The sequence below is a fragment of the Filicampus tigris genome, chromosome 14 (genome assembly GCF_054856515.1).
Source record: "Filicampus tigris isolate MCC_2025a chromosome 14, RoL_Ftig_1.0, whole genome shotgun sequence".
Classification (NCBI taxonomy): domain Eukaryota; kingdom Metazoa; phylum Chordata; class Actinopteri; order Syngnathiformes; family Syngnathidae; genus Filicampus; species Filicampus tigris.
Genome location: NC_141230.1, coordinates 1,355,001 through 1,370,445, shown reverse-complemented (window position 1 = coordinate 1,370,445; position 15,445 = coordinate 1,355,001). Strand labels below are relative to the sequence as shown.

General features: G+C 44.0%; 1 protein-coding gene across 3 annotated transcripts in view; it reads left to right on the top strand.

Annotated features, from left to right (window-relative positions):
• The window catches only part of mmadhcb (metabolism of cobalamin associated Db), a 57,813-nt gene that overhangs the window by 30,619 nt on the left and 11,749 nt on the right, over nucleotides 1-15,445 (top strand). For all 3 annotated transcript variants that reach the window (XM_086052274.1, XM_086052273.1, XM_086052272.1), the window contains exons 5-6: nucleotides 4,761-4,863; nucleotides 7,525-7,655. In XM_086052274.1, coding sequence (XP_085908400.1) covers nucleotides 4,761-4,863; nucleotides 7,525-7,655 — 234 coding nt within the window. The remainder of the gene's footprint in view (nucleotides 1-4,760; nucleotides 4,864-7,524; nucleotides 7,656-15,445) is intronic.

Genomic DNA, 15,445 nt, shown 5'->3' with positions numbered 1-15,445 from the left:
TTAACTCACTAAATGCCAGCCATTCGCAGCGCAGCTAAGCCCCCGAGTGCCAGCCATTTTTGATCATTTTGACCCATCTTTGAAGGCCCACAGTGTTTTATGACTATATGGACCTACCAAAAGAAAGATTAGACTCTCTTCTTTCATCAGAAAAAAGTTTATTACTAGCATTTGTCATTTTTGAGTAATCTGTAGTAGAACATAGGCAAGTTTCACTGAAAATCCTGTTTCTGGAAAAAAACGGAGAAATCAAGGTTTTTGTGAAAAGACTAACTCCAAGTAAATTTTCAACTTTGACACCAGTATTTGTTGTTTTTTTGACACCTCAGATATATAAACTGTACTTTTCTTGTTAAAAAAAACCCCAAACAACTCTAAAAAATCAATTTTGATGGCAGTAAACAATCTATGTTCAATTTTTACAATTTGCAAAAAAATTGTAAACATTGTGCTACATACAGGCACGTTCACGTGTGTGTGTGTGTGTGTGTGTGTGCGTGTCTGTGGGTGTGTGTGACTATGTTAACTTCGATCCCTAGAAGCATATTTTTGGGGGGGTATGTGAGGTTGGAAGCCCACGAAAGGATAGACACTATATTGTTCAACACCCCATTACATGGTTAGAGTTGTTTTTGGACAAACCCAGTGATAAAGGTCACTGCCAAAAGCCCTTACCTCAGGCTTGTGCCAGTCAATCCAAAGGGGGAAATACTCCTCAAAGAATCGTGTAATTGTTTGGATCGACGGTCCCGCTAGGCTTGTCAAAAATATCGATACTTTGGTATTTACTTGATACTAAACATTTTGAACGGATACAATACTAGCTTGCTGTGGCCCCCACTCGAACTGCCGTGGTCCTCTCGGTCAGCCTCCCCTCCCCCGCTCGCTTCGAACCGGACGGCAAGCGCGGGCCGCGGTGCCGTCGACTCTAGGGTGTGCGCCTGGCACTGCCGACGGATCTCCCCAGCAGCCGCCGCGGTAGCAGCGGTCGCTCTTTGCGGGGTCGCTGATCCTCCCCAGGCCGCGGCCCGGCTTGCTCATTCGGCCGACGCCTCGCCATGGAACTGACACGATGCAGTTTATGACCCAAAACTCAGAATCGGCTAAGTACGTCTAATGGCAACATTGAGCCAACAAGTTCAACACACAATTGCACCTATCCAGCTAATATTTAGCGTATAGCATACGCAGCTGCAGCCTTTACATAAACACTGTACATACATATGCATCATGTGTTTACATAGACTGCTGAGATTAGATAGCCTTTCCTTGCTTGCCCATAAAAAGCAGCGTTATGTTTGTCATATATATTTTCTTTCTAAAGCAAGACAGGGTTAGCCAATCAATTGGTGTTCAGTAGCATGTTTTCAGTGACAGCTGCATTATTGTATTTTCTTGAACTTCTCAAAAATAAAGCTCTTGTGAAAAATAATACGAGATAATAATGCAAAAAAAATTATTAAAATGGATACTGGTTAAAAACAGCCCTTTGAGTAATCCATGGTAAAGTTCACAAATAGTAAAAAGTTCATGAAATTGAAGAACAGAGTTCATGTGAATTGTCCAAAAATAACTCCTACTTTTTTGTTTTTAAGAATCGGAATTGCGAATCGTTAGGAACCAGAATCGAATCAAAACATCGGAACCGGAATCGTCCAAATTCAAACGATGCCCAACCCTACCTGCTACTGTTCTGGATAGCCAATAACTGAAAGTATTTTAAATTCCATCCGTCCATTATCGATACCGCTTATCCTCACAAGGGTCGTAGGGCGTGCTGGAGCCTATCCCAGCAGTCTTCGGGCAGTAGGCGGGGGACGCCCTGAATTGGTTGCCAGCCAATCGCAGGGCACACAGAGACAAACATCCACACTCACAATCACACGTAGGGGCAATTTAGAGAGTCCAATCAACTTACCACGCATGTTTTTGGAATGTGGGAGGAAACCGGAGTACCCGGAGAAAACCCACGCAGGCACGGGGAGAGCATGCAAACTCCACACAGGGAGGCCGGGGCCGGCATCGAACCCACGACCTCTGAACTGTGAGAAGGACGTGCTAACCAGTCGACCACCTAGTATTTTAAATTATTTTCTTTAAGTTTTTTTATTACTACTATTATCCGTGACTTGTTGGCTTGCCTTAATAGTTAAACATGTGGGTCTGTGCTTTAATTTGTTCCGTGTGGTATCAAAATGGTATCGAGTATCGATACTGAACTGGGTATCTGTATCGAAGTTGAAATTCTAGTATTGTGACAAGCCTAGATGCCCGCCCCACCACCCCTGACGTGTCAAGAGAGCCACAGGAGAAATGAAGTAGATATAAGCATGCTCTCAGAGTCATTGTTATTTTGATCAACTGTTGGCAAACTCTTTGTAGCTTTTAACTCTGAAAAGAATGTCAGCTGCTTACATATATCCATTTTTCGGTCGTCAGTATTGTTCCTCTGTCACTCTCCCCCGGATAGGCACGCTACTTCCTTCTTCGTGTTGCCTTTTGTAGCCTCAAAACAGTACTGGTTATGATCTGATAAACAACACTGATGACATCTGCTGGCGATTGCACGTCATTACAATGCTTCCCAAGCCTGGAACTTTGTGATTAACTCATTAAGGACGGGAGCGCATAACCGCGTTTCTACCACCAGAGCCGGGAGCACTGTTGTGTCTTTCTACCCTTAAAGCCAGGAGAGCGTATACGTCTTTTTCTATTTATTATTTGATTCCCTGTTTCTTAACCAATGAAATGCATCAGAATAGACGTGACGGTGTCGTGAGTTGCCGGAGGATATCCGGAATTTTTTCGAGCAGTAATGGCGGACGCCGTCGATTGCCGGAGCTCTAAAATGAATAATGGCAATGATATAGACAACACGATTGTGGACTTTGAACCAGTAGAACCAGTCGAACGTGATATATGGTTAAGATATATGTTTGTAAATAATGACAATTTCGATGTCTTTGTAACAGAAAAGTGGATGGTAATTACCACTCGATTTTTCGATTTAATTAAACGTAGTGCTTCTCTTGCACTGACACTTTATTTTTACCTCTTCAATTAAAATAGTAAAGATGAATAAACTCGAGTCTGCGTGGAAGCCACATGTCTAAGCTCTCAAATTCTTTTGGAATTATGTTTCTGTCTGCTACAGGGGCTGAGATATGAATTATTTTGTCGGTGTTGGATTCCTGGGAAAACTTCAGGTTTTCAAGGGTAATTCCAAAGACGACCTTAGGTTTTGGGGAGCTGTTAAGCCAGGTGCTTTAGGCCTTAATAGGTTAATTGCATCAGAACCTTGGGCATCAAATGCACACAAAAAAATGCATTTCTCGAGTTAACCCGTGGATGGCGCTGTACTATTGGATTATAAAAAAACGAGTTAACGTGAGGTAGGCATCACATGAGTTAACGGGCTTGGTGTAGGACATTAAAATGTAAAAATATAACATTTCTATTCATCACTCGGTGGCGCTAAATTGGTATAATAGAATATCATTTCGATGTCTTGTGAAGTTTGGGATATTTTTTTTGGTGCATGTGCAAGGGAGTTAAATATTTCCTCCTTTTAGCAAAAGAAATAATAAACACCAATTTAGATGCCCTGCCCCCATCATATAGTATTTCAAACACTCAAAATGTTTTCCCAGTTGACCAAGTTCCAGGTGTTATGATGGTACAGCCAAAGTTTAGTCAATGGATGAATCTCGGACAAGAGTGCAAAAGTATGACCCCTGTAAATGTGCAAAAATTGCAAAAATTGGACGTTCAAAAATTGATAGCTCACTTCTTGTTCATTTTAGACTATGGCTCCAATGGACTTTTTTGTACGTCTCTGGGTGCTGCCAATTTTTGTAGGGATGTCAAACTTATATTTGTCACGGGCCACTTTGTAGTTACGGCTTCCCTCAGAGGGCCGTTATGACTGTAAAACGAAATGAATGTTTAATCGTCGTATCGTATTAGTTTTGAAATCAGAAGTCATGGATAATCATTTGCTCAATAAATGTTCAAGTTACTGTGAAAAGAGTAACAAAACATCAGTTGCAAAATCTCAGTTATTATTTATTAAAGATAATTAGAAATTTTGGTACAGATTTTAGTAAGGATCATGATTTGATTTCTTGGGCAATATAGAATGATGTGGCGGGCCAGATCTGGCCCCTGGCCTTATGTTTGAAACCGGTGGCCGAGATTTTTAACGTACCAGGATTGTTTTTTATTTTTCCAATGTTGGTGGCGCTGCAGAGCCATTATGTTTTCATTATGACAACTTTACAATATCAAATTTTTCACCAGGCCCTATCAGAGCGCAAAGTTTGGTGAGTTTTCGTGCATGTTTAATGTCTCAAAAATGTGATAATTTGCAAAGAAAATAATAATAACAATCTCTACAAAAACAATAGGGACAATGCAGCGGTCGCTGTTCGGGCCCTAATTATCAATATAGTTCTGTATTACTGCAAAACAATTTCTTAACTCAATGTTACGGCTTGGCGGTGGCCATCTTTATATCATTTGGAACATGGAAAAATATTTTTTTCTTGTGAAGCATAATGTGATAGAACATGGCATTTTAATAGGCAGTGATGTGTGTGATGTTGCATCACTATTCACCTGTAATTGAAATTTCGAATCACAACAAAATTACACTGAACAAAAATGTAAATCTTAACACCTTTGGGTTTTTTTGTTGTTTTTTTTGTGTGTGTGTGTGTGCATGTATGTGTGCATGTGCGTTTGCATTTATGAATGTGCAGGATGACGCAGCTACAAATCACAATACCAGTAAAGCAGTCCAGGATTTTGACAACTCATCTGTGGAGTGTGTCATACAGTCATGCCCTGAAAAACTAAAACAAGGTAATTCACTGACACTACACTATAAGGCAAGGCAAGGCAAGTTTATTTGTATAGCACATTTCATGCACAAGACAATTCAAAGTGCTTTACATAAAATATTAAAAGCATTACAGAAAGAGAAATAAAACATTAAGAATTACAAAAATCAAAATCACGAAGAATCATTAGACTAAAATGTTTAAAAGCAAGATAAATAAAAAATAAAATAAAAAAATACCGTGCAGATTTTATGCATAGGCGCCATGAAAACAGAAATGTTTTAACCTGGATTTAAAAGTTTCTTCCACTTTTTTGCAGCATAATAGCTAAATGCTGCCTCCCCATGTTTAGTCTGGACTAGCTGACCTGAGTCCTTGCGTCTGAAGGCCCTGCTGGGTTTATATTCTTTGAACATATCGTAGATGTATTCTGGGCTTAACCGCTCTGAGATTCCGCTCTGAGATTTGTAAACAATCAGTAGAGTTTTAAAAACTATTCTGTAAGTGACAGGAAGCCAGGATAGAGACTTTAAAGGTGGTGTAATATGTTCTGATCTCTTAGTCCTGGTTAAAACTCTAGCAGCAGCGTTCTGGATGAGCTGCAGCTGTTTAATGCTCTTTTTGGAAAGTTCTGTAAAAAAAGCCATTACAGAAATCCAGTCTACTAGAGATGAAAGCATGGATGAGTTTCTCCTGGTCTTTCTGGGAGAGAAAACGTTTCTGTTTATGTTTTTCAAATGGTAAAAGGCTGATTTGGTGATAGACTCAGATGTGACTTTCAACAGTCACATCAAAGCTATTATCACTCCAAGGCTACATACTTGGTTGGTGGTTTTAAGAGCCCGAGTCTCGAGATGTTTACTAATACTGATCCTCTTCTCTTTACTGCCAAACAGAATAATTTCAGTTTTGTCTTCATTTAATGGTTGAAAATTCTTCCTCATCCAGGTGTTTATTTGCTCCAGGCACTGATACAGTAAGTCCGTCGGGCTACAGTCGTCTGGTGACACGGACACATAAAGTTGTGTATCATCTGCATAGCTGTTAATGTTTAAGTTCTGTATTATTTGACCCAGAGGGAGACAAGTTGAACAAAAGAGGACCAAGAACTGACCCCTGGGGCACACCACAGGTCATAGCCAATCTATCAGATTCATAACTGCCAATTTTAACAAAATAACTCCGGCCTTCTAAATAGCCTATGCAACACAATGTTGTGATCTACGGTATCAAATGCAGCACTGAGGTCCAGCTGAACGAGAACTATTACTTGACCGGAATCGATGTTCAGCCTAATGTCATTTAACACTTTGACCAGTGCTGTCTCAGTGCTGTGGTGTGCTCGGAAGCTTGACTGAAATTTATCCAGAATTTCACTTTTATTCATAAAGTCGCTAAGTTGCTGAAATACAACTTTCTCAATAAGCTTGGATATAAAAGAGAGGTTAGAAACAGGTCTGTAGTTGCTCATCATAGAGGCATCGACAGTCATTTTATTTAGGAGTGGCTTCACGGCAGCTATCTTGAGTGACTTAGAAAAAATGCCTGATGCCAGTGAGCTATTAACTATTTGTAGGAGATCACTTTCTACTGAGGTTAAAACTTTTTTTAAAAAGTCAGATGGCATCACATCCAGAGTGCATGTTGTTGATTTCAAATGCTGAACTGTTTCTTCTAAGATTTTTAAATCAGCCATATTAAACTGTGAAATAACATTCAAGTTCTTTCTAAGTTTTAGACACAGGTTAGTTTTCCTGTTTGTCTGCGTAGTGTTAATTGTCTAATGGTTTTGATTTTCTCGCTAAAGAAGTTGGCAAATTCGTTGCATTTCTCAGTGGAGAAGAGGGCTTATCTGTTGAGGAGGATTCGTAAATGTATCCATCATAAGAGAGTGCGAGAGTCGTTGACATTCATGTTGATCTTTTCAGATAGATGGAGCTGTCTGGCCTTGCACAGTTCATTATTAAAATTACACAGTCTTTGTTTGTATAACTCATAGTGAAATTGAAGTTTTGTCTTCCTCCAATTTTGTGTGGCTTTTCTACATTGTCTTTTCTGGTTTATAACCATACTGGTGTTTCTCCACTGTGTTTTCTGGTTGGACAAAGTGCTTTTGACTCTTATTGGTGCAACAGCCTCCATTACATTCAAGATTTTCAAATTGAAATGATCCAGGAGTCCATCAACTGACTCTACACTCACTGTTGGTGACAAAACTTTGTCCTCGATAAATTGAGCACATGTTCCCTCGTTAATGTACCTCTTTTTTATCAAGAGGGAAGAAGTTGTTTTAATATTCTAAATGATCAGTACATCAAACAAAATACGAAAAAATGGTCCACTAAGGCCAAGTCAGGAACCACAACAGAAGTAATATCAACTCCTTTTGAGATAACCAAATCCAGAGTGTGACCATGAATGTGAGTCGGTTCTTTAACTGCTGACACAAACGAAACATGTCCAATAATAGAAGAAAATTCTTTTGCATTGCCACCCTTCATATTGTCAATGTGAATGTTGAAATCCGCGGTTAAGATAAAGTGGACCTTGACTTCTTGTCAGGTCCCAGAGCCCCACGCTTACAGAAGACTGCCATCTTCTTTTTTATGATTTGTTGTTGTTGTTGTTGTTGTTGTTGTTGTATATTGTCCAAAGTGTTGTTGGTGATTTTATCTTTCTCCAGATCTGCAATACCTGTTTCCTGAGGCTCCAAGCTCTCATGTGACAGTGGTCACAGTGACTCAAAAGACAAAGAACGATATGACAGCATGGTGTTCTGCAGTGGAAGAAGAGAGAGATCATATGCTTGACAAGGTGAGCTACCTCAAACATACAGAGACTGACAAAATTGTTGGTAACCCCCCAAAAAACAATGGTCACGTGCCAAACAGCGCACTTCCACATACAAGCACTTCCTGTACTACAAAGACCAGCATTCCTTGCGGTTGAGCATGCGTGTCTTGATCGTGTCTGCGCGCCAGCAGTATCTTTGCCTTTTTAAGCGGATGAAGTCGTTGCGATTAATCATGATTAATCGCATCATTCTACACAAAATCCCCCAAATATCAAAAATAGTGTATAACACACTTTTATTATGTATTGCCATATAATTGAATGTGCCTTATAACATTTATTGGGCCAACACTTTTGACATAACTGGCAGTTAAATAAAATATTCACTGTAAATCTCAATTTAAAGTATACAATCTGTAAGAATAATAATGTATTTTATTATTCATGTGTTGGATTTTTCAGAATCAAGCTTGTTAGCTTTGTAGGTTTAGCTTTATATTATATAAAAACGGGGGGGATGTAAGAATAATAATGTATTTTATTATTCATGTGTTGGATTCTCGTGGACAATACTAGTCCCTGGTCAAGTGGTAAGACAGAGTGAGTCTATAAAACTGGAAGACAGAGTTAGTCTATAAAACTCTGAGGCAGAGTAAGTCTTTAAAACTGTGTAAGCCTTGAGAATACTAGTCACTGTCAAGGTAAAAGAGTAAGTCTATAAAACTGTAAGGGCGACGGTGTCCTGTACGTACTTAAACTCCGTGAAAAAAATGCTACTAAACTGTGTGAGTGGATATATACAGGATTGTAAGTGACAACTTTGTGTGGACGCAATAGGCAAGAATCCTCCGCCACTTGTGGTAGAAGCGTGAGGGTTGCCACACACTGTGTTGATTGTCACCCTGTTTTAAGGTAAAAGTCATTGTAGGACAACCTAAGTGTCATAAAACTGACTCTTCATCTTCATGGGGGAAAACTAACAATAAAATCAGTGATAAAAGTGATCCTAAACAAAACCTCGCATGCAAAGATTGGAAATTTGTGGAGCGTCACTGTCCTTCCAAAATACAACTTTTCTGCACTTCACCAGGACTGGATTGTCAAACGCACTGTTTTGCAGAGATAGTGACAGAACGTTGGAGAATGTGCGCAAAGCGGAAGATAGATTCAAAAGGCAGGTGTCTCGCCGCAGCAACTATATTTCTTGCACTGTCTGTGCTAAGTGTGGTGACTTTGACACATTCCACTGCTGTGCAACTGCAATAAAATGTTCCGCGCACGTTTCAGCATGTTTCTCTTCTGTTTTCATTTCATTGTCAGAGCATGTGAACACAGCTCCCAATGTTCATCAATATAATGCACTGTAACCCCGAGGTAATTATGGTTACCCAGTGACGTCCAGTAGTCCCCGGTGAGAGCAACACAGGGTGCACATTGTAAAATCTCTTTTGTAATCCTCTCAATTTCATACAATTGGTGAATTCTTTTTGTGATGGTGCGTCTTGAGGGAATCTCATACCTGTCGTCATTTGTTGCGATTCTGAAAGCGTTTCTCAAGCCGACATCTTTTACAACACTCACTGGCCCGCAGTCCCTTGCTATCCACTTCGCCATGGCATTTGTAAGCTTCTGTTCCCTTTGATTATCAATAGGTCTTCCATATCAAACGTAGTCTGCTGAAGCCTCGCTCCACTGTTTGCTTCGTTGAATGGTTTGCTGGTGTCAACTATCTCGCATTTAGATGATATTTGAGACTGGATGTACTCTGGTGATAAGAAAATTCAGTGGTTACAAACTGCTTTGGTTTTGTCGACTGCGCCGTCTGGAAGAACCTTAAAATGGAAAATGACCGTGCAACAGTATCGTGCTCTTCTCCATGTTTGTTTTCGATCTGACCGCTATACTTTGTTTTCCGGTTCCAGTGAGCGTCGCTGCCGGAAGCAACAGACTTTCAAAATAAAAGTACAGTAGTAGTACAAACGGTGTTCATGAGTGATAAAATAATTTTGCAGCATTAATAAACTAGTGAGTTATCGCTAAATTAACGCGTCGATTTGCCCAGCCCTAATATACATATATATGTATATATGTATATATATATGTATATATATATGTATATATATATATATATATATATATATATATATATATATATGTATATATATATATATATATGTGTTATAAATTCCTCATTACTGCTTTGTTTGCACATGCATTGTTTGCGGTTTAATTTGTGTGCTTTAGCATCAGGCATGTTTCGGGCAGCTAATGGGTCCTCTTTGTTTTCGTTAATTTAAGTCGGGCATATTGTTGGACAGAAAAAAGGGTCCTATCGAGCCCGTGGTCCGTTAGCCGTTAGCGATTAGCGGCGAACTCGTGCGGTTTTGCGGTCGTGTGTATGCGCCGTGATGAGCGAGCTGTTATGTTCTGTGAAGTGGATTGAAGTGCGATTAAAACCAATTGTTCTCTACCATCGTGTCCGGCCACGCTTTTGACTCGAGCGACTGTTTGGATGAGGTGCTCCTGCGAATCTCCCTAAATACACCGACAGTCATAGCTCTCCGCAACATTGGTCCTTCGAGCCGGATTGCCTCACCCATATCAGCAAAATGGACGCGATGAGAACAACAGCGACTGATGACAAAGCAACAGTAAGGCCACGGCAGCTACCATCTTATCTTCAGGATTATCGGGTCAGCCTTCCTCATTCTCTTATTCCTCATACTGCTTCTCAACATGACAATATAAATGCCAGTGCACAGCGGCTGCAGTCACTCAGCCTACAGACCAGGTCTGTTAGTCGAGAGGGCCAGCTATTCCCAGCACTCGGGCGCCCGTTTTGTCATTCGCCAACAACAGCAGCTAATAAGATGAATGAGTGGAATACAGCACCACAAGTTAGCACACCTCCTAACTTGCCGACGATGTATGGAAGGCCCCCATCTCCTGCTTTAAGTGAATGCGACCTGCAAAGTCACTGCTCCACAGATTACTCTCTCGGTGAGCCCGACCTTCCCGCTTCACAGCAACTAGGACAAGTTCACTCAAGTCGTTACTGTGACCAAATTACCATGCTAACTCAGTCCCTTCCAGCAACATTAACATCCACAACGCAAGTTAGTGCAGCTCCCAAGCAGCCACTTCCCACGATAACAAGCATATTACAGCCACCAGTGTCTACGTTATACCAACCCACCTATCAAATAATGTATCCAACGGTGACAGCCGCAAGCATCCAGTATTGCAGCCCAGCTCCACAGATATCAATTCAATACCAGCCTAGGCAGGCAGTCCCCGCCTATCCAGCATATCAGCCATCTTCAGCTGTGATAACGCCAACTTGTCGACCCCTGGCTCTATCTGCGCCATATTACCAGATTTCACCCCCCCCTCCTGTACTGCCACAACCTCTGTACCAGTCTTCACCAGCTGTAACTGCGCAGCCGTCGTTGCAGCAGCGAAGTCACCAGTCAGGTCCACCTCTACAACCTGTCTACCACCCGATGCACATTATGGCCAATCCAGCTCCGCAAGTGCACAATGCCTCTCTGCCACAGCACACCATGCCGCAATCCTCAAGCAGTTTCTTCCTGCCGAAGCAGCCTGTTCCTGTACCTGAGTTGCCAAAGTTGGTTTGTGAGAGCGAGAGGGAGTTCACCGACCTCAAGATGGCGCTAGATCACCTCCTTGAGCCCCATACAGAGCTTTCAGAGCATTACAAGTACCGTGTACTCATGGAGCACTTGGTCCTGGATGAAGCTAAGCTAATAGCTCAGTCCTGCCGGCATTATGCCCAACCTTACACTGCTGCGATGGAGGCATTACAGCGCCAGTATGGACAACCTCATCAACTCGCACAGAGTGAGATCGCTGCAATTCTAAATTCCCCTGATGTTAAATCAGGAGATGTAACAGGGTTCCAAAACTTCTCCCTCAGCGTTAACTTGCTAGTAGGAATGCTGACATCATTGGAGGGACCGGATGGGACAGAAACAAAGTCGACTGGTCATGTTGACAGACTGCTTAGTAAGCTGCCAAAACACATGAGAGACAGTTTTGTAGAGCACCTCCAATCACAAGGCCGTCTCAACACAAACCAACTCAACCCTTACAACCTCAGGGACCTCTCTAACTGGCTGAAAGTCAAGGCAGAAGCGCAAAGGCTTTCGGCTAAAATGGCACAGCGCCACCGTCCCGGAGAGCCCCATGCATCCAAAGGGGAAAGATACGCTCCTGCTTCCAAGCATCGAGTAAAATCTGTGTCTGTGTACCATGGCTCCGATACCACCAAACCTGATGACAGTCATCCTACAGAGGCGAACCGTTCTGCTACCAGTTCACCAAAGTCCAAGAAGTTATGCCTCTTCTGCAAGAGTACTGAACACTATTTGTCACAGTGCACCGACATCGTACAGCGCCCAACAGAGGAGGTCAAAAAGTGGCTCGAACGTAGTAAGCGCTGTTGTAAGTGTGGAAGGACTAATCATCTACCTGAGGCTTGTACCTTGAAGAAGCCATGTAGAGAGTGCCAAGAGATTCATCTAAGTGTTCTTCACGATGTGGCCAAGTCGGACTCACGTGTTTACCTCATCACTCCACGGGGCCAAGCAGCATTCGGCGACGGCAAGCAGGGAAGGAAGGTGTACCTTAAGGTGGTCCCCATCACAATAAGTAATGGACACAGATCGGTGCGGACACATGCCATTCTGGATGATGGGGCTGAACGAACGATAATCTTACAGGATGCTGCTCAGAGGCTAGGCCTCAAGGGTCAAACAGAGACTCTCACTTTAAGGACAGTTCGCCAAGACGTCGTCCACCTTACTGGTGAGTCTGTCTCATTCCATGTAGCCCCACTATCACATTCAAAGGAGCGCTACCTCATTGAAGATGCTTATACAGCAGGCCAATTAGCTTTAGCGGATCAGTCCTATCCCAAAGCTCTTCTACAGAAACGGTACCGCCATCTTCGTGGTCTCCCCCTCCCAGACTTTAGCGGGGCGCAACCACTGCTACTGATTGGTGCGGACTATACACATTTGATCACCGCTAAAGGGCCGGTGAAATTTGGTCCAAAGGGCAGCCCGACAGCAATCCATACTGCCCTCGGGTGGGCACTACAAGGTCCGGACGCTCTGGCGTCTACTAATGTTGCTTCGTGTTATCTCACCTCGCTCACACCAGCATCAGATGACCTCTACCAACATGTTGAACGCCTTTGGCAGCTAGACGTCCTCCCATTCCATAACGAGAAGCTAGCAGCACGATCCCGCAGGGACCAGGAAGCCCTAAACATCCTTGAAACCTGCACCGAACGGGTCAAGGTGGGTGACATGCTTCGCTACGCCACACCACTACTTCGTGTCAAAGGTGCCCCGTCACTCAATACCACCCTCGAAGCAGTATTGCCCCTCCTTCGGAGAACTGAGCGGCGCCTACAAAGAAACCCATCTCTAGCTACTCAATATGAGGCAGAGATTCAAAGACTCATAAGTGGAGCATATGTTGTCAAGCTCAGTGAAGATGAGATTCAGCGATCTGATGAGTCATGGTTCATACCTCATCATCTCGTCCACCACAATGGCAAGGCCCGTCTGGTGTGGGACTGCTCCTTCATCCACAATGGCCTCTCACTCAATGAACAGCTCCTGGCAGGTCCCACCCTCGGTCCATCTCTCATCGGTGTCCTCCTGAGATTTCGTCAGTATGCGGTGGCCATCAGCGGGGATATTCGAGCAATGTTCCACCAGGTCCGCCTCCTGCCTGATGATCAGCCACTTCTGAGATTCATTTGGAGGAATCTGCAACGTGACCGGCAACCTGATGTCTACCAGTGGAATGTCCTGCCATTTGGGACGACTAGCAGCCCCTGCTGCGCCACCTTTGCACTACAAAGACATGCTAAAGACCACATAGAAGGTAATGAAGACATTCTGCAGTCCATCGAACAGTGCTTCTATGTGGACAACTGCCTGCAGAGTCTCTCAACAACTGAGGCAGCAAAGCTTCTCATTGACAAGTTACGGCAGGTCCTCGCTTCAGGCGGGTTCGAGATTCGGCAATGGGCGAGTAACATTTCAGCAGTTGTGGCTCATTTACCATCTTCGGCCCGCTCAGAGAGCACAGAGCGGTGGCTTGCAGAGAAGAGCCCTGACTCTCAAGAGCCAGCACTCGGTTTACGGTGGCATTGTCCAACTGACCAACTGGGGTTCCGAGCCAAACCTTCCGAGAGCCACCCACTCACGATGCGACACGTTTATAAAGTGCTAGCCCGCCAATACGACCCCCTTGGCATCATCATTCCCTACACAACAAGGGCAAAGGTTCTTGTTCAGAAATTGTGGTCGAAGAAGAGGAGCTGGGATGATCCAAACCTACCTTCTGAGATCATTGCAGCCTGGTCGAACTGGGAGAGTGAGCTTCCGGAACTGGCAAAGGTGTGCATTCCCCGAACATACGCTCCATTGGAAGTCGCCACTGATGCCACGGAGTATACACTCCACGTTTTCTGTGATGCCTCGGAGCAGGCGTATGGCTCAGTCGCCTATCTTGCCACAACAATTAACGACCAAATCCATGTCTCCTTCGTCATAGCCAGGTCTAGAGTAGCCCCGAAGCGCCAACAGTCGATGCCACGTCTGGAACTCTGCGCAGCCCTAACAGGAGCTCAGTTGTCTTCACTAATCCATCGAGAGCTCACTATCCACATCAAAGAGACCTATCTCTGGACCGATTCAACTACAGTCCTGACTTGGCTGACATCTGAGTCTTGCAGGTTCAAGGTATTTGTTGGGACCAGGGTCTCTGAAATCCAAGACCTGACTGCTTCCCACGCCTGGCGGTACGTGAACACTACGAACAATCCGGCCGACGACTTGACGAGGGGTAAGACCGTGATGGAGCTGGTCAAGCCAAACCGTTGGATCCAAGGCCCTGCATTCCTTCGCTCTCCACCACACAATTGGCCTCAAGCCCCAGACTCAGTTAACACTGTCGACTCCCTGGAGCTCAAGCAGAGCGTTTTCTGTGGCCTTGTGCAGATCTGCCCTCCAGATATGGTTCCTGACATTGCACAGTTCAGCACCTGGGTTGACTTGTTGGAAGCCACACAACAGTTGTTTCACGGGGCGGCTGCAGATTCGTCAGACCCTTCTTCTACTACACGCCAGGCAGAGGTCCACCTATTCAAGTCCAGCCAAGCCGAGAGCTTCCCTGATGACGTCAAGCGCCTCACATCGGGTAAGCCTGTCTCTCCCAGCAGCAGGTTGAGCTCACTAGCACCAGAGTTGGACCCTGAATCCGGTCTTATTCGAGTTGGAGGACGACTCAGGCATATTGAGTCCGGTCCTACTGACATTCACCCAGTCGTGCTTGATCCCAGCCATGCTGTTACAAGACTCCTCATCAAAGACACGGATGCTCGTTTGCTCCATCGGGTGCAGGCAGAGTCTTTGCCGAACTCAGGCGGCAGTACTGGATTTTACGTGGGAGACAGGCTGTGAGAAAATATCAACGAACCTGCCCAGAGTGCACCAAATGGAGGGGAAAACCGTCAGTCCCAATGATGGCAGACCTTCCTCCAGCCCGCCTTTGGGGCTTGAAGCCCCCTTTCTACTCGACAGGAGTTGACTGTTTTGGTCCTTACCTGGTCAAAGTTGGTCGCCGAAGTGAAAAGCGATGGGGAGTGATCTTCAAGTGCCCGACAACACGTTGTGTTCACCTAGATCTGCTGGTGGGCCTTGACACAGACAGTTTCCTTCTGGCACTGAGAAGGTTCATAGCTCGAAGAGGAACTCCTGCTGAGATGCTCT